The following is a 21,051-nucleotide window of genomic DNA, read 5'->3' as shown; positions in this document are numbered from 1 at the left end:
GGAATTGGCCCTTCTCCACAATCTTCCTCAGGGTCCGGTCACCTCTTCTCGTTGTGCAGCGTTTTCTGCCACACGTTTTCCTTCCCACAGACTTCCCACTGAGGTGCCTTGATACAGCACTCTGGGAACAGCCTATTCGTTCAGAAATTTCTTTCTGTGTCTTACCCTCTTGCTTGAGGGTGTCAATAGTGGCCTTCTGGACAGCAGTCAGGTCGGCAGTCTTACCCATGATTGGGGTTTTGAGTGATGAACCAGGCTGGGAGTTTTAAAGGCCTCAGGAATCTTTTGCAGGTGTTTAGAGTTAACTCTTTGATTCAGATGATTAGGTTCATAGCTCGTTTAGAGACCCTTTTAATGATATGCTAATTTTGTGAGATAGGAATTTTGGATTTTCATGAGCTGTATGCCAAAATCATCCGTATTAAGACAATAAAAGACCTGAAATATTTCAATTAGTGTGCAATGAATCTAAAATATATGAATGTTAAATTTTCATCATGACATTATGGAAAATAATGAACTTTATCACAATATGCTAATATTTTGAGAAGGACCTGTACTCCAGTTTCTGCTGTGGAACTCTGCAACTCCTTCAGGGTTACCTTTGGTCTCTGTGCTGCCTCTCTGATCAATGCCTTCTTGCTTGGTCTGTAAGTTGTGGTGAGTGGCCCACTCTTGGCAGGTCTGTTGTGGGACCATGTGCTTTCCATTTGAAGATGATGGATTTGATTGTGCTCCGGGGGAACATCAAAGATTTGGATATTGTTTTATAACCCCACCCTGACTACTTCTCAATCACTTTGTCCCGGACTTGTTTGGAGAGCTCCTAGGTCTTCATGGTGTGATGCCTCTTGCTTCGTTGTGCTCTAGCCTCTGGAATCATGTGGCACTTAGATTGCACGCAGGTGGATTTCATTTCACTAATTATGTGACTTTTGAAGGTAATTTATTGAAACAGAACTTTTTAAGGTCTTTAAAGCGAAGAGGGTGGATTTACAGACAATGAAACTGAAACACCTGTCATTTTAGTGTGGGAGGTTTCATGGCTAAATTGGACCAGTCTGGTAGCCAGTCTTCATTGATTGCACATTGCACCAGTAAGAGCAGAGTGTGAAGGTTCAATTAGCAGGGTAAGAGCACAGTTTTGCTCAAAATATTGAAATGCACACAACATTATGGGTGACATACCAGAGTTCAAAAGAGGACAAATTGTTGGTGCACGTCTTGCTGGCGCATCTGTGACCAAGACAGCAAGTCTTTGAGATGTATCAAGAGCCACGGTATCCAGGGTAATGTCAGCATACCACCAAGAAGGACGAATCACATCCAACAGGATTAACTGTGGACGCAAGAGGAAGCTGTCTGAAAGGGATGTTCGGGTGCTAACCCGGATTGTATCCAAAAAACATAAAACCACGGCTGCCCAAATCACGGCAGAATTAAATGTGCACCTCAACTCTCCTGTTTCCACCAGAACTGTCCGTCGGGAGCTCCACAGGGTCAATATACACGGCCGGGCTGCTATAGCCAAACCTTTGGTCACTCATGCCAATGTCAAATGTTGGTTTCAATGGTGCAAGGAGCGCAAATCTTGGGCTGTGGACCATGTGAAACATGTATTGTTCTCTGATGAGTCCACCTTTACTGTTTTCCCCACATCCGGGAGAGTTACGGTGTGGAGAAGCCCCAAAGAAGCGTACCACCCAGACTGTTGTATGTCCAGAGTGAAGCATGGGGGTGGATCAGTGATGGTTTGGGCTGCCATATCATGGCATTCCCTTGGCCCAATACTTGTGCTAGATGGGCGCGTCACTGCCAAGGACTACCGAACCATTCTTGAGGACCATGTGCATCCAATGGTTCAAACATTGTATCCTGAAGACGGTGCTGTGTATCAGGATGACAATGCACCAATACACACAGGAAGACTGTTGAAAGATTGGTTTGATGAACATGAAAGTGAAGTTGAACATCTCCCATGGCCTGCACAGTTACCAGATCTAAATATTATTGAGCCACTTTGGGGTGTTTTGGAGGAGCGAGTCAGGAAACGTTTTCCTCCACCAGTATCATGTAGTGACCTGGCCACTATCCTGCAAGAAGAATGGCTTAAAATCCTCTGACCACTGTGCAGGACTTGTATATGTCATTCCCAAGACGAATTGATGCTGTATTGGCCGCAAAAGGAGGCCCTACACCATAATAATAAATTATTGTGGTCTAAAACCAGGTGTTTCAGTTTCATTGTTCAACCCCTGTATATGCACCTGCAATTTTCATTTTTTTATTCTTTCTTTAATTCTTTTTTTATATATTTTTCTCATTTCACTTCACCAACAGACTGTTTTGTGCAGATCCATCACATAAAATAAGATTAAAATACGCTTAAATTACAGGTTGGAAAGTAACAAAATGGGTAAAGAGCCAAGGGGGTTAATACTTTTGCAAGACACTGCATTTGAGTTTATAGACACAAGAATTAAATTGATTTGTGAAAAGGTTTCTTCTAACCCTAACCCAAAAATATCTATTTGTCAACAAATTACTGTTATTTTTAAGAATCCTCCCTGTTGGTCTATTGTATTTCAAATGTCTGGCATTATCACTGTTGTAGTAAAGAAAGGTGTTACCTAAATCCTCTCCATTTTATGCCTTAAAAAATCTTAAATATGCACGTTTTATCATACTTTGTCTTAAATTACCATTAGAACAATCTTGGAGATGCACATTTGTTCATTCATTTGATCTTCCATGCAACCCTAGGACTTAGGTTGCATTGTGAGAAAATAACAACACTGATGATGCGGGGCAGCAAACGGCTCTGTTGTAAGGAATTTAAAATCTGGCACGGAGCTTTCATCCAAAATCGCTGAATGTATTCTCTTTTCAAAATTGTCTTATTGTAGTTTGTTTTGTAAATTAAAATCAGAACACTCGTCTATAGCTGCTTTTTCATGAAAATGTCTATATTTAACCAGGCTTCCCTTGAAAATACAGATTCAGAGGTTGGTTGAAATCTGATGACAATAATGAATATTCAACCTACTATGGGCCTGATCTACTAAGATCCCAAATAACAAGCGCTGAACTGCTTGTGCAAACAAATAAATTGCACATGCTATTAGTGGGCTAGTCTTGGGTGATCTACCAAGTATAGTTGTGCAAAAGGTAACAGATGCAAAAGTGGTGCTACTGGCTGTCACATGGAGAGTTTCGACACATTCAGGCAGGTGCACAGATTGACCACTAGTGGTGTTCAAGCACCTGACCTTTTGCCCTGGATGAAAAGAGTGCCCCTTTTGCCCAAGTCAAGTGTTGTTCTTCATTCATCAATATTTAAAAATAAGAATTACCCTCTCTGCAGTCAATATACACCAAAAGTGTTTTGGTATTTGATGGGCATTTCTTTGAGTGCACCAGCCCATACAGCACACATGCCCCTGCCTGCCCCCCACACTTATCCTCTGAACTGCATGAGACAGACAGGCAGACAGGTCAGCGTTTCTGGAATCACAGATGGACACTGGAAGGGACACTGAAGGAAATAAAAATATAAATAAAGTTTCAGGTGTGCACCAGATTTTTTCAGGTGCAAACGAGGCAGTTTAAGCTCTGTGATGGTTTAAAGTTCTCTGGTGTCTGTTAATATTCAGTTTTATTTGTTTCAAAACATGCCACAGTATTTAAGTTTAGTCATAGTGTTTTTAATTTTGGTTTAATTGCATAAAGAAATAAAAAAAATGCATACCTCAAATGGCTCATGAGAAATGGCTTTGAATCAGATTGGCTATGTCTGCAGTTTGCATTAATCTGCCCCACGCATATGTTTTTTTTAACCCACATTCACATTCATGGCATCGTGAAAATGTTGTGGAACATGCAGCAGACAGATATAATCTTTTTTGGGCTATATAGAAGCGGTCCTCCAGTACAATCCAGACAATGCTGTTGTGTCATAAGTTGATGATGCGCTACAATTATCCAGATGCCAGAATATGCAGCTTTAAAATGAGTTTAGCCATAGGAGCTGTGGCATGGCTTCGATTAGTGACTTGCGACAAACTAGCTTTCAAAAGTGGCAGTACTAGATAGATAGTATGTCTCTACTATTTTTATTTACTGTCTTTATTAATAACTGACTTAGTGTTAAGTAATTTGTAACTTCAGCATCTTAAATGAAAAATAATAATGACCTTAAAAGTACTGAAACGTTTGGTAATGTTCAAATATTTTTTAGTGTTAATATTGTTAGGATTTAGCTTGAGCCATACAAAAACTAAACTCTATCAAATCACAGTGGCTGGGGTTTTATGTGGGGTTCCTCAAGGTTTAGTGCTGGGACTGAATGTTTTTTTCTTTCTTTTTTTATTTATTATTTTTAGTTTCTTACTGCTGTTTGCAGATGACACAATTATATTTTGTCTTGGAAAGAACCTAAATTAACTTTTGGAAACAAAGGGAGATTGAGCTAAACAAGTAAAGAGTTGGTTTTACATTAATAAACTTTAAATTGAAGCAAGCTAAATATGTTACCTTTTGTATTTTTTTAATTAACTAAACAACCAAACTTTTGATAAATGATGTCAACATTTTGGGAGTAATTGTACACAATAAATTATGTTTGAAGTCACACATATATTTTATAAAATCTAAAATGTCACGTTAACTTGGGATTTATTAAACATTCTATAGAGATTTTATAGCTCCTTATATAACGTAGTGTGTGGAAGTGTTGGGAAACAGTTAATAAACCAACACTGATTCTCTCTTTCAAATAAGAGCTATAAGAATTGTAAATAAAGTTAGTTCTAAAGAGCCAACAAATACCTATATACTTTTATGTCAAATATGTTAAATATTACAGACTTTCAAGGTTTTCAAATATCCTTAATTATGTATAAAACACTATTACTGTAAATATTCAGAAAGAGTTTGAAAAATCAGAAAGTCCTTGTGGGCTCAGATGACAATTTATCAGTTGGATAATCTGCAGTAAGGACTAATAATAAGAAATAGTGTGCTTTAGTTTGAGAAGGCTTTTTAAAGACTTTATTATTTGTGTTGACATGCATTTGATTATTCTATAGGTGAATTTTTTCAATAAGGCTATTGTGTTTTTAGTCTCTCTGCTTCAAATTTGCTTTTAGGATGTGGGGCTGATAATAAAGCTTTAAATGAAGAGGACAACCTTAAGAAAGTCACAGAAGGGCAGGATACTTTTACTGCTGTTTATTGTTGAGCCACAGTCTTTTTTAAATAATGCAACATTAACAGAGGGAAGCCAAGCAGTACTCTGTGTGAATGCAGGGCATAAACCTTCAAACGTCAGAAAATTTCCAAAGCAAAAGATAATCTTAACATCAGTAAAGCATGGATAGCTTCTCATGACATGGAGGTGCTTCGCTGCCTCTGGTTGCGAAGAAAGCACTGTATCAAAGAACTGATGAAATCAGAAGAGTGCCAAAATGTGTTATGCGGTGGGGAAAAAAAACTAAAAATACTCTGTTTTGAAATACAAGTGTTTGAGTAGAACAGTGACCTGTATCACCGATATGGCAGTGGAAGAAAATTGCTGAAAAAAAAAAAATTCAAGCTCCAAAATTAAAGTAAACTCCAGTAAAATCTTTGAAGAGGATTGTCAATGCATGTAATGTCAAACCACTAGCTGACCTGAAGCAGTAAAAGGAATACTGTTCACCTTTTGAGTTTGAGCTGCTTTCTGTGCAGACAGTCAGGTTATTGTATACAGTTTGCAAATTGTTTTGGACATTAAAAATGGACTTTGGGGAAAAAGTGGATGATCTCAAAATATTTTAAATAGGCCCAAAGTTACACAGAGCACCTTGGTTTAAAGACATAATGTCAAAATCTTTCACCTTTAGTGGTTTTGCATCAAAGTCAAGGTTTTCATCATTAGTGAAAAGTGATGATTTTTTTATTACATTATTTTTATTTAGACATTCAGCCTAGTCAGTCAGTCAGTCAATTTCTATACCGCTTCTTCCATAATTGGTCAAGGGGAAGCTGGTGCCTATCTCCAGCAGTCTATGGGCGGGAGGCAGGGTAAACCCTGGACAGGTCAGCACTCCATCGCAGGGCAACACGTACAACCATGCACACACTCATTAACACACCTAAGGGCAATTTAGAGAGACAAGTTAACCTAACAGGCATGTCTTTGGACTGTGGGAGGAAGCCGGAGTGAGTGAGAACCCACGCATACACGGGGAGAACATGCAAACTCCATGCAGAAAGACACCCCTGCTGGGAGTCGAACCTAGGACCTTCTTGCTTCAAGGCAACAGTGCTACCAACTGCGCCAAGGAATAAAGTAAAACAACATCTTTCTGCCTATTTTAAATTCACTGGGTTCAGTGGGTTTAGGAGCACAAAGACAACTGGTAGTATGAGTGCTATCTTATTTAACCTCAAATTAGAAAAAGGGACATGCTATCAGTTGAATATTTAGCTAGTAAATGCCATTGCTTCTTGCAGTTCTATCAGGTTGCCTGGTAATAAATGCAAATGTATTCTATAATGTCACTGACTTGATCAGAAATGTATTTTATAAGTACTTTAGATTTATAGAATATATCATGGCTGACTGTGGCATTTTGCTTTGTGGGTAGTAAAATGTTTTTTGTTTTTTTTATAAATGTTAACTAAATCTGCCATCCATCATATGGAAAAATGCAACTACCTTCACAACACATACATTTCCTTTTATTGAAAAAAAGTTTAGACCAACCTTGTTTTTGACAAATATGCTGTATGTTGGTATAATTACTCAGCTAATTAAGTTTCATCTGTTTTATCTAGGAATTTAAGAAGAATTAAATGTTCTTGTTCAATTAAAACCTCCTGCTCTTCATTGTTCCCTCAAACAGGTTGCTAACATCTTAAAGGAAGGTGAATAGGGTTATAAATGCATTTATTCTCTCTATACCTCTACTGCCAGCTTTTTCATCCTTACATAAAAGCCATCCTTACTACAGGGCCAAATGATGAAATATCTAAATTGATATATTGCTATGCTGTCCAAACGACATAAAAAATAATATATGGTCCAAAACCCTCAAGACAAAGCAAGGGCACTGAGCTACTCCTTTGCTGTTGCTGTTTGTTTAGAAAACAATTTTACTTTTTTAGATCTCTTCCTGCTTTTTGTAGATACAACAATTGTTTTCTTCATGGCCCACTGTAGAGGTTGGAAATGATTTGCGTCAGCACTGGTATCAAACATACCGACATGCAAGCTCAAGATTTGTTGAATTACAGAAGGGCTCTGTGATCCAGCCATAGTGAATATGATTATGACCCACTTTGACTGGGGTTATAATCATATTCAGTGTAATCTCTCCACTTTATGCTCCATTCCCCTGAAGACCTCTACTTTTAACTTTCTCAGAGTTTCCTCAGCACTGACTCAAGAGCCTTTCCTGGGATCCACCAATGCTGTCTTGCCTAGTTACATCTATAATCTATGATAGTTTATTTCATGGAGAAACACTGGGCCATGCAAATTTCACATATACTACTTGTCAAAATCTGTATATAAAAGGGATTCCCAACTGCCGTTTTCTAGATTTTTAAGAATGCAGCAATTTAGATTTTTGAGGACTTGGTACAAAACTTGTTTGAATATTCCTTGTTTATTACCAGTCAGTACTTAACCTAATCTTTTTGTCTTCTTTATAGTTTGTAAATGTTTTAATTACTTGACATTTCAAAGTTAGTCTTGCATGCACAACTCTCTAGAGCCATGAAGAGATTTTCATTTATGTTTAGTTTAGAGTAATTTAAGGGCCATAACAGTTGGCTGTTTTATGCACTTTTTATGCACTGTCACATAAATATATATAATATATATATATATATATATATATATATATATATATGTGTGTATATATGTATGTATGTATGTATATATATATATATAGATATATAATATATATATATCTATATATATATATGTGTATGTATGTATGTATGTATATCTATATCTATATATATATATATGTATATATGTATGTATGTATGTATATATATATATATAATAATTTATTAGTATGGTGTAGGGCCTCCTTTTGCGGCCAATACAGCGTCAATTCGTCTTGGGAATGACATACAAGTCCTGCACAGTGGTCAGAGGGATTTTAAGCCATTCTTCTTGCAGGATAGTGGCCAGGTTACTACGTGATACTGGTGGAGAAAAACGTTTCCTGACTCGCTTCTCCAAAACACCCCAAAGTGGCTCAATAATATTTAGATCTGGTGACTGTGCAGGCCATGGGCGATGTTCAACTTCACTTTCATGTTCATCAATCCAATCTATCACCAGTCTTGCTGTGTGTATTGGTGCATTGTCATCCTGATACACGGGACCGCCTTCAGGATACAATGTTTGAACCATTGGATGCACATGTTCCTCAAGAATGGTTCGGTAGTCCTTGGCAGTGACGCGCCCATCTAGCACAAGTATTGGGCCAAGGGAATGCCATGATATGGCAGCCCAAACCATCACTGATCCACCCCCATGCTTCACTCTGGGCACGCTTCTTTGGGGCTTCTCCACACCGTAACTCTCCCGGATGTGGGGCAAAGAGTAAAGGTGGACTCATCAGAGAACAATACATGTTTCACATTGTCCACAGCCCAAGATATGCGCTCCTTGCACCATTGAAACTGACGTTTGGCATTGGCATGAGTGACCAAAGGTTTGGCTATATCAGCCCGGCCGTGTATATTGACCCTGTGGAGCTCCCGACGGACAGTTCTGGTGGAAACAGGAGAGTTGAGGTGCACATTTAATTCTGCCGTGATTTGGGCAGCCGTGGTTTTATGTTTTTTGGATACAATCCGGGTTAGCACCCGAACATCCCTTTCAGACAGCTTCCTCTTGCGTCCACAGTTAATCCTGTTGGATGTGGTTCGTCCTTCTTGGTGGTATGCTGACATTACCCTGGATACCGTGGCTCTTGATACATAACAAAGACTTGCTGTCTTGGTCACAGATGCGCCAGCAAGACGTACACCAACAATTTGTCCTCTTTTGAACTCTGGTATGTCACCCATAATGTTGTGTGCATTTCAATATTTTGAGCAAAACTGTGCTCTTACCCTGCTAATTGAACCTTCACACTCTGCTCTTACTGGTGCAATGTGCAATCAATGAAGACTGGCTACCAGGCCGGTCCAATTTAGCCATGAAATTTCCCACACTAAAGTGACAGGTGTTTCAGTTTCATTGTTTATATATATATATATATATATATATATATATATATATATATATATATATATATTTCTTTTACATATACTTTTTACCTTTGTAAAGGTAAAAGATATTTGCATCATTGCATTTGCCTTTCAGATGATACACTTTAATTTTACCACTGCGGGACAATAAAGGATAATTGTATTCTACTGTAACTGACCCTCTTTGTGGGACTATTGTGTGCTACCTATTGTAAAACCATGCTGAGCTAGTTAAAATATAAAGCCGTGAGGGACATGTTTTGTTCCTTGATCTGCTTTCTTCACTTTACAACTATGGGAAACAGACATAATACAGTAAATGTGTTTCAGACACTGAAAAGAAAGTTTCATTGTTAACTTAATGCCCTTTTTCCAGTTCCTTCACTCAGCAACCATATTTTAAAAAGAAAAGTTTGTCCATGGGTTATCAAACTTTTAATCAGCACTTTGACTATTTTGTCATTATTTTAGAAAACATTCTTTTAACCCTCAAGTCTTACAAAACCTGATTACTCTGGCCATTTTGCTCTTACTGATTACACAGACAAGAGTATGTCTCAGTTTGAAAATACTTAAGTGTACACGATGCGTTTACTGCTTTCATTTACCATGCCCCCGGGGCGCCTCCCTTCGGAGGTTTTCTGGGCACGTCCCACTGGTAAAAGAGCCCAGGGAAGACCCATAATTCACTGGAGGGATTGTATATCCTGTCTGGCCTCAGACTGCCTTGGGATTCCCAGAATGAGCTGGAGGAATGACCTTGACCTGTTCCCTCTGCGACCCGATCTCAGATAGTGGAAGAGGATGGATGGATGGATTAAACATAGACTAAAGCAAATATACAGAACGGAAAGGCCTGCTAAATGTTGTAGTTTCTAAGTTCTTATTGTGCAGAATATGAAATGCTTCCCTTTTTTGCCTCTTAACAGTTTAACAAGCTGATTATAGCTAGAGTTACATCTCTTAGCTGGACTACGGTAAAACATTGACTAACATAATTCTACTTGGTGAATGGAAAAACAAGGTGTTTAAATTTTATATTTCCTGCCATTTTTAAAAATCCTTTCATTAAAACAGGTTGGCAGTTAACTTCAGGGAGGGCCCAGAACATCATAGCAAACAAACAAAAAAACACTGACCTGACCTAGACATAATCAACCTAACAAACTCATGAACAGGTGAAAACTGGAATCAAACAAAATGCCAGAGCTTCCTTACAAAGCCTGTCTGCCCAGAGGCTAAAGTTACAAAAACTCCACAGTAGGCATTTATGCCTTTACAGCAAATAGCAAATGGTAGTTAAATAGCTAAAAGGTCCAGAAGTGTTTCTTTACAGTCCTCCTATAGATCGCCGCAGATTGACTTGACTCCTTGGAAGCATCGATCGGTTATGAAAGAGGAAGAGTGCAACCTAAAAGTACAGCACAGCACATGTCACTTCACACTAAGACATCCTGATGGAGGATGTAAAAGCAAGGTAATTAGTCAAGCTATCTTCTGGGGTAGTGAACCTCCAGGTGACTGGCTTCTACACCATGAATATCTGTATTTCTTCAACGGGAAATATTTTCAACTTTCTCGTAAGCAAGGGAAAATCATATCAACCTTGTTATGATTTGGGGTTGTTTGGTTTCTGTTATTTTCATATATGCCTCTCACAGTTTTTGAATCATGTTTCTGTTTGTTTTTCTGGTCATGCTTTAGTTTTTGTATTCATGTTTTGCTAAGTTGTGTTCTTGGATTGGGCTTATGGTTATGCTTTGGTTTCATGTTTTTCTAGTTAGATTTGTATTTGTTTGTATCCTTGAAGTTCTGTTTTGTCCCTGTCATGTTGTGTTCTGTCTGTTAATTATCTTTATTCGGTTCACCGGCTCCAAGCTAATCTGTCTCCTTGCTCCTCCTGGTTCACACTCCATATATACACACCTGTTCTGTTTATTCCTTGCGGAAACATTTTCAGATCTTGCTCATGTCTTATTTTTCGGGTCATGCCATGTCTGTCTTGCCAGCCCATTTATTGTTTTGTTCCTGCCTCTTCTGAGAGTGAGTTTTTGTTTTTTAGTCATTAAATCTTTATCTCTTACCATCATACTGCCTGCTACTCTTGTATTCTGGGTTCTTCCGTTGCCCTGACAAACCTTCTTACAGCCAGCTGACTGGCAGTGCACAGCAATAGGTGCGGGGAGGGTCAGAGCAACTGTTTTCTATAATCCAAGCACTAAGAGAAAACCTTCACTGCATCTTGTCTGGCCTCACTCCAGACCCTTAAATCAGTTTTGAAACCATACTTTTTTTAAAACCTTGGTATACTGTGATACCAGTAATGGGTCCATGAATAAAACCAAATGTTTTTGTTTTTCGGATAATTTACATATTTAAAACGATACCTATTTACAACTGTAATAATAAGGCACTATACTTTTTTGAACAAACAAGAGATGTTAATTAACATTTGTATTACTTGTTTTTTAACATTTGTTTATACTCAGCTTCTTCTATAATGCTTGTTATATACTGGAGCCATTGTGCTGCGTTCACTGCACATCCTTAACCCTGACCAGAAAATGTTATCTCTTCCTCACCTGTTCTTATTTTAATCCATTAGGTATAATTAAATGAAAGCAAAAATCATCTTCTGTATTCCTACATGACACGCAAGCCCTGATTTTTATACCTGTTTCACCTACTCACACACTTACAGGGGGTCTATGGAGAAATAAGACAACCTGCTTATTAAAATTTGTTGCCTTCCTGTAACTGATTTTGTTTCTAACTACTTACTGAGTTTTTTTTTCTGTTCTTTTTGTTTCAGAGGAAACAGGCCTCCAGTGTTGACCGGATAACTCTGTATGGACTGATGGTGAAGCCCATTCAGCGATTCCCCCAGTTTATTTTGCTCCTGCAGGTAGCACAAGTTTTGGCTTATATTTGTGTTTATATTTGTGATGATCAATTCCTTAGAAGTTGCATTATTTTGGTGGATGATGGGACTTTTTTACCTATGGTAAAAAAGGGCAGAGAATTGACCATAGTATTTTCCTTAAGCAGACAAATCTTTGTACATCAATTCCTTATATACAGCTTTTACAGAGGTGGAGCTTTAAAGGGAGCAGGCGATAACTATCCTTCCTGTTGTGGATTTATATGCTGGCTTCTCTTTTTCTATTTTGAGAAAAGATTTGGATTTGAGCTCAACTTGCTGTATCTGCAGCAGCTCATTTCATCCCTCAGTAGGCATTGATTATCTATGAATACTTAAGATAAGTTATGAATACGAATCAGGCGTTTTCTTCCAGCTGAAACTCAATACTTCAAAGATGAAGTGTATCTATTTAATCATACATTACAGGAAAGTAAATCTTAAGGCAACAAGGTACATCTGAGCTGCTTATCAAGACAAGAACAAGCCTTTCATGGGGTCATAGTTGCAGGACAAATACAGATAGGAAAGACATAAGACAGTCTTTTTTCTTCTTTTGCCTCGATCTCTTTAAAACTTTACACAATACCCAAATCTTCTGATATTGAGAGTAATGTTGAATTAGTTAAGAAAGTCCTTTGGAAAGTTTGACACCCATAGTCAGAAACTTGGAGTGTGTATTTGACCTGAATTTTGAAATTTCATTTTGAAGAAAACACTACCAGCCAGAATATTTTATATTACCAGAACAAAGTATACAGTAGAATACAGATGAAAATAAGAAACCGTGAACAAAGATGATTTTGTTTAAGTAACTGTCTTTTCATACATTGAACTAATATCAGGTTTTAACCTTGAAAACATGTCTATATACAGTTTTTCCCATTGCTCGAATTAGTTTTGTATATTCGTTTTCAGTTCGAGAGTTTGATTTCATATTTTATGTTAATCTATTTTACTGTTACTTATTGCAAAATTTGTACGCAATGAAAAAGCCGAAAAGAAATTGGTTTTGTGCAAATGTCTAGCTTATCTTCATAAAATAGGGTTGGGAATCCTCACGCTAAGATGCAGTTATAAGTTGGTTGTTAATGTTACATTCATTCCCCTCCCATACAGATAGATCTGTTGCTTCATCTGTAAGTAGAACTAAATCCTTTTTAGTGATTTGACATTTCCCCTGTAGACATGTATGATCCTCCGTTGCTACTTTTGTTTGGAGCTCACAATATGCTACCTGGTGCACATTAGAAGTTACTCAGACATGAGATTCCATGTGAATGGCTTTCCATGCATCACATATTAGAGTTATTTTACCTGTTGGGGATCCTATCACTTTGTTTTTGTCTCAGTATAGTGCATGTGGATTGGAGATGGTGGGATGTTACATCCAAAGATCAGTCCATAGCTCAAATCGCTGATTTTTAATGACTGTCAATGGTTGCAGATCCTTTGCGTAATAGTTGGAATGAAATTTGTAATTAGCGTCACCTTTTCTGAGAAAGGAAGGATCTTCAGGCTTGAGGAGCTTCAGGTTATTTTCTTTCCATCTCCTGGTAGGAACATGTAATAGATTGCCTTGTATTTGATTGCCTTTCTTTCTCACACATCCTGCATATGACATGGATTTTGTCCAATTAAATTTCTCTTTGCATGTTATGATCGTATTCATTGAGTGTCCAAGTGTCATGCTGCGTTTATCAAAACTAGACCATAAATGAACAATAAGATAAGTTCTGAAGTTTGTTAATCGAGTCAGAATCATCCATGTCCGCATCTTGATGTATCAAAAAATTGATTTTTTTTCTCCCTCCCCTACTTAAAGCTATCTGTTGCTCATACAACTGACTGATGTGCCAGTCTTAGGGCTTCATTTAGGCTTCATTTAAACCTGGTGTTAACATGGATGATTTTCAAAGAAAAGTAGACCTCACTCTTAAAACACCACAGCAGTAAAAACATCTTAGATCTCACTGACAGCTGCTCAACACACCTTTATTAACCTGCAATTGCAGAATTGCGTAGAATGCCTGGACGTCCCACACATAGAGACATTATATGTGTCTTGTTTGAGTCATTTTACAGTAACGTCAACAGCTGTTACAATCAGCCCCAAAAGGCAAAGCATGTCACAGTTTCCAAATACACTCGGGGACAAAAACCCTAATTTTTAAAGACGTGTTCTGTGGTCTGAAAATATAACTGACCTGTTTAGCCATAATTACCATTGTTACATTTGGGGGAGAGAGGGGAAAGTTTGCAAGCTTTGCCATCCTGACTACCTGAGGTGGCAGCATCATGTTGTGTGGGTGTTATGCTGCTGGCAGGGCTGGAGTACTTCACAAAGCAGATGGCATCATGAGGAAAGAAAATTACACTTTACTAATATGAAATATTGAAACAGCATCTCAACATATCAGCTACAAAGTAGCTTAATGACATCAAAATCATTGACGTGGATTGGCCATCACAGTCCTGATCTAAGTCTCACAGAAAATCTGTGGGCAGAGCTGAAAGGATGTGTGTGAACAAGGTGCCCTGCAAACTTGATTCATTGACACCAGTTCTGTCAGGAGGAATGGACCAAGGTTCCAGCGAACTAGAAGCTTTTGGACAGATAGCCTAAATGTTTGGCCCATGTCATGGAGTTCAAAAGGCAATTCTACTAAATGCTAAAACAATATATGTAAACTTTTTAATCTGAAAAAAGTTAAATAATTTTAAAAAGAAAACGCTCATTATTTTGTTTTTTGCTAATAGTGGTAATTTTGGTAAAACTGACCTTAAACCAGGAGAAATTTAGGCAATGTGTCTTTTTATATAAAGTGAATGTAAATACCCTAACACCAGGATTAGGGAGGCGACTGTGGCTCAGTAGTCGTCTTGCAATCAGAAGGTTGTGGGTTCGATTCCAGCTTCCTCCTGCCATATGTCGATGTGCCCCTCGGCAAGGCACTTAACCTCAAGTTGCCTACCGATCGGTGTATGAATGTTTGAGCGTTAGTGAGTACAATTGGGTGAATGTGACTCTAGTGTAAAGCGCTTTGAGTGGTCTGTATGACTGGAAAAGCGCTATATAAGTTCAGTCCATTTACCTGGTGTCAAGGGTACGTATTTAATAACCACTAATCACTGATCAGTAATTCAAACCTGTGAGAATGCATTTTTTTTTTACTGGGGATGATTTCAACAAGATTTGAACAAAAAAATCAAGATAGCTGTTAAAACTTTTTAGATTAAATTTTTAGCAAGAGTGCTTAAAGATGGATTTCCTTTTATTGTTTTCTAAAACAGGAGTTGTGCAAGTAACTTTGATGCTTGAGGGTCATGCCACACATTACTGGGTGGTTCTTCAGTGGGTTACAGGACACATACAGTACTGTGCAAAAGTTGTGAAAAAATGCTGTAAACAAAGAATGCTTTCAGAAATATAAATGATGATTGTTTATTTTTATCAGTTTACAAAATTCTAATTGAGCGAACCCAAACATACAGCCAAAGTCATCAAGATCTACAGTACAGACCAAAAGTTTGGACACACCTTCTCATTCAAATAGTTTTCTTTATTTTCATGACTATGAATATTGTAGCTTCACACTGAAGGCATCAAAACTATGAATTAACACATGTGGAATTATATTCTGAACAAAAAAGTGTGTAACAACTGAAAATGTCTTATATTCTAGGTTCTTCAAAGTAGCCACCTTTTGCTTTGATTACTGCTCCGCACACTCTTGGCATTCTGTTGATGAGCTTCAAGAGGTAGTCACCTGAAATGGTTGTACTATATACACTATACCTGTTGCTGTACTATACTATATACTCGTCTCGTCTCGTCGTCTTCCGCTTTATCCAGGACCGGGTCGCGGGGGCAGCACACTCAGCAGAGACGCCCAGACGTCCCTCTCCCCAGACACCTCTTCCAGCTCCTCCGGGGGGAGCCCAAGGCGTTCCCAGGCCAGCCGAGAGACATAGTCCCTCCAGCGTGTCCTGGGCCGTCCCCTGGGCCTCCTCCCGGTGGGACGTGCCTGGAACACCTCCCGAGGAAGGCGTCCAGGAGGCATCCGGTGTAGATGCCCAAGCCACCTCACTGGCTCCTCTCGATGTGGAGAAGCAGCGGCTCTACTCCGAGCCTCTCCCGGATGGCCGAGCTCCTCACCCTATCTCTAAGGGAGTGCCCGGCCACCTTACGGAGGAAGCTCAACCGCTTGTATCCGGGATCTCGTTCTGTCGGTCATGACCCAAAGTTCATGGCCATAGGTGAGGGTAGTAACGTAGACCGACCAATAAATCGAGAGCTTCGCTTTTCGGCTCAGCTCTCTCTTCACCACAACGGACCGGCACAGCGCCCCCCTTACTGTGGCAGCCGCACCGATCCGTCTGTCGATCTCCCACTCCATTCTTCCCTCACTCGTGAACAAGACCCCGAGATACTTAAACTCCTCCACTTGAGGCAGGAACTCCCCTCCAACCTGAAGAGGACAAGCCACCCTTTTCCGGTCGAGAACCATGGCCTCGGACTTGGAGGAGCTGATCTTCATCCCAGCCGCTTCACACTCGGCTGCGAACCGCCCCAATGCATGCTGGCTAGATGGGGCCAGCAGGACCACGTCATCTGCAAAAAGAAGAGACGAAATCCTCTGGTCCCCAAACCAGACCCCCTCCGGCCTTTGGCTGTGCCTAGAAATCCTGTCCATAAAAGTTATGAACCAAAGGGCAGCCCTGCCGGAGTCCAACATGTACCGGGAACAGGTCCGACTTAGTGCCGGCAATGCGAACCAAACTCCTGCTCCACTTGTACAGAGACTGGATGGCCCCTAGTAAAGAGCCACCGATTCCATACTCCTGGAGTACCCCACACAGGGCATCACGAGGGACACAGTCAAATCCTTTCTCCAGGTCCACAAAACACATGTGGACCGGTTGGGCAAACTCCCATGAACACTCGAGTACCCTGTAGAGGGTATAGAGCTGGTCCAGTTTCCCACGGCCGGGACGAAAACCACACTGCTCCTCCTGAAGCCGGGGTTCAACTATCGGCCGGACTCTCCTCTCCAATACCCTGGCGTAGGCCTTACCAGGGAGGCTGAGGAGTGTGATCCACCTGTAGTTGGAACACACCCTCCGGTCACCCTTCTTATGAAGGGGGACCACCACCCCAGTCTGCCAATACAAAGGCACTGTCCCCGTCCGCCACGCAATGTTGAAGAGGCGTGTCAACCATGACAGCCCCACAACATCCAAAGACTTGAGGTACTCATGGCGGATCTCATCCACCCCTGAAGCCCTGCCATCGCGGAGCTTTTTAATCACCTTGGTGACTTCAGCCTGGGTGATGAAAGAGTCCAACCCCGAGTCCCCAGCCTCTGTTTCCACCAGGGAATGCGTGATGGCAGGATTGAGGAGATCCTTGAAGTACTCCTTCCACCGGCCGATAATGTCCCCTGTCGAGGTCAGCAGCTCCCCACCCCCACTGTAAACAGTGTTGGCGAAGCACTGCTTTCCCCTCCTGAGGCGCCGGACGGTCTGCCAGAATTGCTTTGGGGCCAACCGGTAGTCCTTCTCCATGGCCTCACCGAACTCCTCCGAGGTCCGTGTTTTTGCCTCTGCCACTGCCCGGGCCGCGGCACGCTCGGCCCCACGGTACCCGTCAGCCGCCTCAGGAGTCCCACAAGCCAACCACAGCCGATAGGACTCCTTCTTCAGCTTGACAGCGTCCCTTACTGCCGGTGTCCACCACCAGTTTCGGGGATTGCCGCCGCGACAGGCACCGCAGACCTTATGGCCGCAGCTACGGGCAGCAGCATCGACAATAGATGTAGAGAACATGGTCCATTCGGACTCTATGTCTCCAACATCTCTCGGAATCTGGTCAAAGCTCTCCCGGAGGTGAGAGTTGAATACATCCCTGGCCGAGGGCTCTGCCAGACGTTCCCAGCAGACCCTCACTATGCGCTTGGGCCTGCCAAGTCTGTCCATCTTTCTCCTCCTCCAGCGGATCCAACTCACCACCAGGTGGTGATCAGTGGACAGCTCAGCCCCTCTCTTCACCCGAGTGTCCGAAACATGCGGCCGAAGGTCTGATGATACGACAACAAAGTCGATCATTGACCTCCTGCCTAGGGTATCCTGGTGCCAAGTGCACTGATGGACACCCTTATGTTTGAACATGGTGTTCATTATGGACAGTCCGTGACTAGCACAGAAGTCCAATAACAAAACACTGCTCGGATTCAGATCGGGGAGGCCATTCCTCCCAATCACGCCTCTCCAGGTGTCACTGTCGTTTCCCACGTGGGCGTTGAAGTCCCCCAGCAGAATAATGGAGTCCCCAGGAGGGGCACTATCCAGTACCCCCGACAGGGACGCCAAGAAGGCCGGGTACTCCGCACTACCACTCGGCCCGTATGCCGAAATGATAGTCAGAGACCTCTCCCCAACCCGAAGGCGCAGAGATGTGACCCTCTCATCCACTGGGGTAAACCCCAACACGAGACGACTGAGCTGGGGGGCAACAAGCAAACCCACACTAGCCCGCCGCCTCTCCCTGCGGGCCACTCCAGAGTAGAAGAGAGTCCAGCCCCTCTCAAGGAGATGGGTTCTAGAGCCCACGCTGTGCGTGGAGGCAAGCCCGACTATTTCTAGTCGATATCTCTTGACCTCCCGCACCAGCTCAGGCTCCTTCCCCCCCAGTGAGGTGACATTCCTCGTCCCTAGAGCCAGCCTAAGCATGCGGGGATCGGGCCGCCGAGGTCTCCACCTCCGTCCGCCGCCCAATCCTCTTTGCAGCGGTCCCTCACGGTTCCCCCTGCAGGTGGTGGCCCCACTGGGGGATGGTCTCGCGTCTCTCGTTCAGGCTTGGCCCGGCCGGGTCCCACGCGGAGCAACCTGGCCACCAGGCGCTCTCCGACGAGTCCCGACCCCAAGCCTGGCTCCAGGGTGGGACCCCGGCTCCACCGTACCGGGCAACGTCACGTGCCTCGATTCTGTAGTCATCATGAGGGATTCTCGAACCGCTCTCTGTCTGACCCATCACCTAGAGCCTGTTTACCATGGGAGACCCCACCAGGGGCATTTAAGCCCCAGACAACATAGCCTCTAGGATCATTCGAGCACTCAAACCCCTCCACCACGTTAAGGTGGCGGTTCAAGGAGGGGTATACTATACTATACTATATATACAGTATAGTTATATATAGTTATATATAGTATATATATAACTATACTATATATACTATACTATATATATAGTATAGTTATATATATAACTATATATAACTATACATTATATATAGTATAGTTTCAGGTAGTCACCTGAAATGGTTATACTATATATACTATACTCTATATATATATATATATATATATATATATATATATATATATATATATATATATATATATATATATATATACCACCGGTCAAACACTTTCTCGTTTAATAGTTTCTTTATCTGACTATTTACATTGTACGTAGATTCTCAATGAAGGCATCAAAGGTGTGAATGAACACATGTACAATTATGTAGCAAACGAAAAATTAAAAAAACCTTTAAATGTTTTTTATATTTTAGATTCCTTAAATATCCGTCCTTTGCTGTGATGACTGAAATATTAACCTTTGGCCATCTCTTAATGAACCTCTATGAAGACTCTTTGGGAAACCATTTGAGGTGATCACCTCATGAAGCTCATTGAGAGAATGCCAAGAGAGCAAAGCAGTCATCAAAGCACAGGGTAACTGTTTTTGAAGAATCTAAAATATAAACATGTTTAGAGTTATTTCACACTTTTTGTTTACTATATAATTACGTGTGTTCATTCACAGTTTTGATGCCTTTCGTGAGAATCTAAAATGTAAATAGTTAGGCTTCAAGTAAATTAGTTAAAAAGTAAAATCAGCACACCAGCAGGCTTTCAGTGGTCAATTTAAAATTTGATTCTTCAGCCACATCAATCTTGATTCCACAATTCTGAGTGGAGTGACCAGTGGAATTATCCAGTTAAAACATGCTGAAGCCACAGGTTAAGCTTCATTTGATTAAAGGTGTAGCTGCAGTGATCATGTCTGGACATGTCAGAACTTCAAAAAGAATCGTAGTTGTGTGATTATTGTAACAAACAAAATGAAAAAATCTGGCTAAATTGCAAAACAGGGTATTTAAATAAATACAGCTCACTACATATGGTTAGGTACTGAAACAAACAACTGAACTGCAGCTACAGGGGTTGGACAGTGAAACTGAAACAACATTCATTTTAGTGTGGGAAGTTTCATGGCTAAATTGGACCAGCCTGGTAGCCAGTCTTCATTGATTGCACATTGCACCAGTAAGAGCAGCATGTGAAGGTTCAATTAGCAGGGTAAGAGCACAGTTTTGCTCAAAATATTGAAATGCACACAACATTATGGGTGACATACCAGAGTTCAAAAGAGGACAAATTGTCGGTGCACGTCTTGCTGCCGCATCTGTGACCAAGAGAGCAAGTCTTTGTGATGTATCAAGAGCCACGGTATCCAGGGTAATGTCAGCATACCACCAAGAAGGACGAACCACATCCAACAGGATTAACTGTGGACGCAAGAGGAAGCTGTCTGAAAGGGATGTTCGGGTGCTAACCCAGATTGTATCCAAAAAACATAAAACCACGGCTGCCCAAATCACGGCAAAATTAAATGTGCACCTCAACTCTCCTGTTTCCACTAGAACTGTCCATCGGGAGCTCCACAGGGTCAATATACACGGCCGGGCTGCTATAGCCAAACCTTTGGTCACTCATGCCAATGCCAAACGTCTGTTTTGATGGTGCAAGGAGCGCAAATCTTGGGATGTGGACAATGTGAAACATGTATTGTTCTCTGATGAGTCCAC

The 21,051-nt window shown here is 41.1% G+C and overlaps 1 protein-coding gene across 8 annotated transcripts in view; it reads left to right on the top strand.

Annotated features, from left to right (window-relative positions):
• arhgef10la (Rho guanine nucleotide exchange factor (GEF) 10-like a) overlaps window positions 1-21,051 on the top strand; it is a 170,397-nt gene that overhangs the window by 46,867 nt on the left and 102,479 nt on the right. For 7 of the 8 annotated variants that reach the window (XM_047347197.1, XM_047347193.1, XM_047347195.1 and 4 more), the window contains one exon: window positions 12,071-12,163. The exons of the other annotated variant lie outside the window; for it this stretch is intronic. In XM_047347197.1, the coding sequence (XP_047203153.1) occupies window positions 12,071-12,163 (93 nt within the window). The remainder of the gene's footprint in view (window positions 1-12,070; window positions 12,164-21,051) is intronic. 8 annotated transcript variants of the gene reach the window in all.

This window comes from Girardinichthys multiradiatus, chromosome 20, assembly GCF_021462225.1.
Source record: "Girardinichthys multiradiatus isolate DD_20200921_A chromosome 20, DD_fGirMul_XY1, whole genome shotgun sequence".
In the NCBI taxonomy this organism is placed as follows: domain Eukaryota; kingdom Metazoa; phylum Chordata; class Actinopteri; order Cyprinodontiformes; family Goodeidae; genus Girardinichthys; species Girardinichthys multiradiatus.
This window is presented reverse-complemented; position numbering and strand designations above follow the sequence as displayed.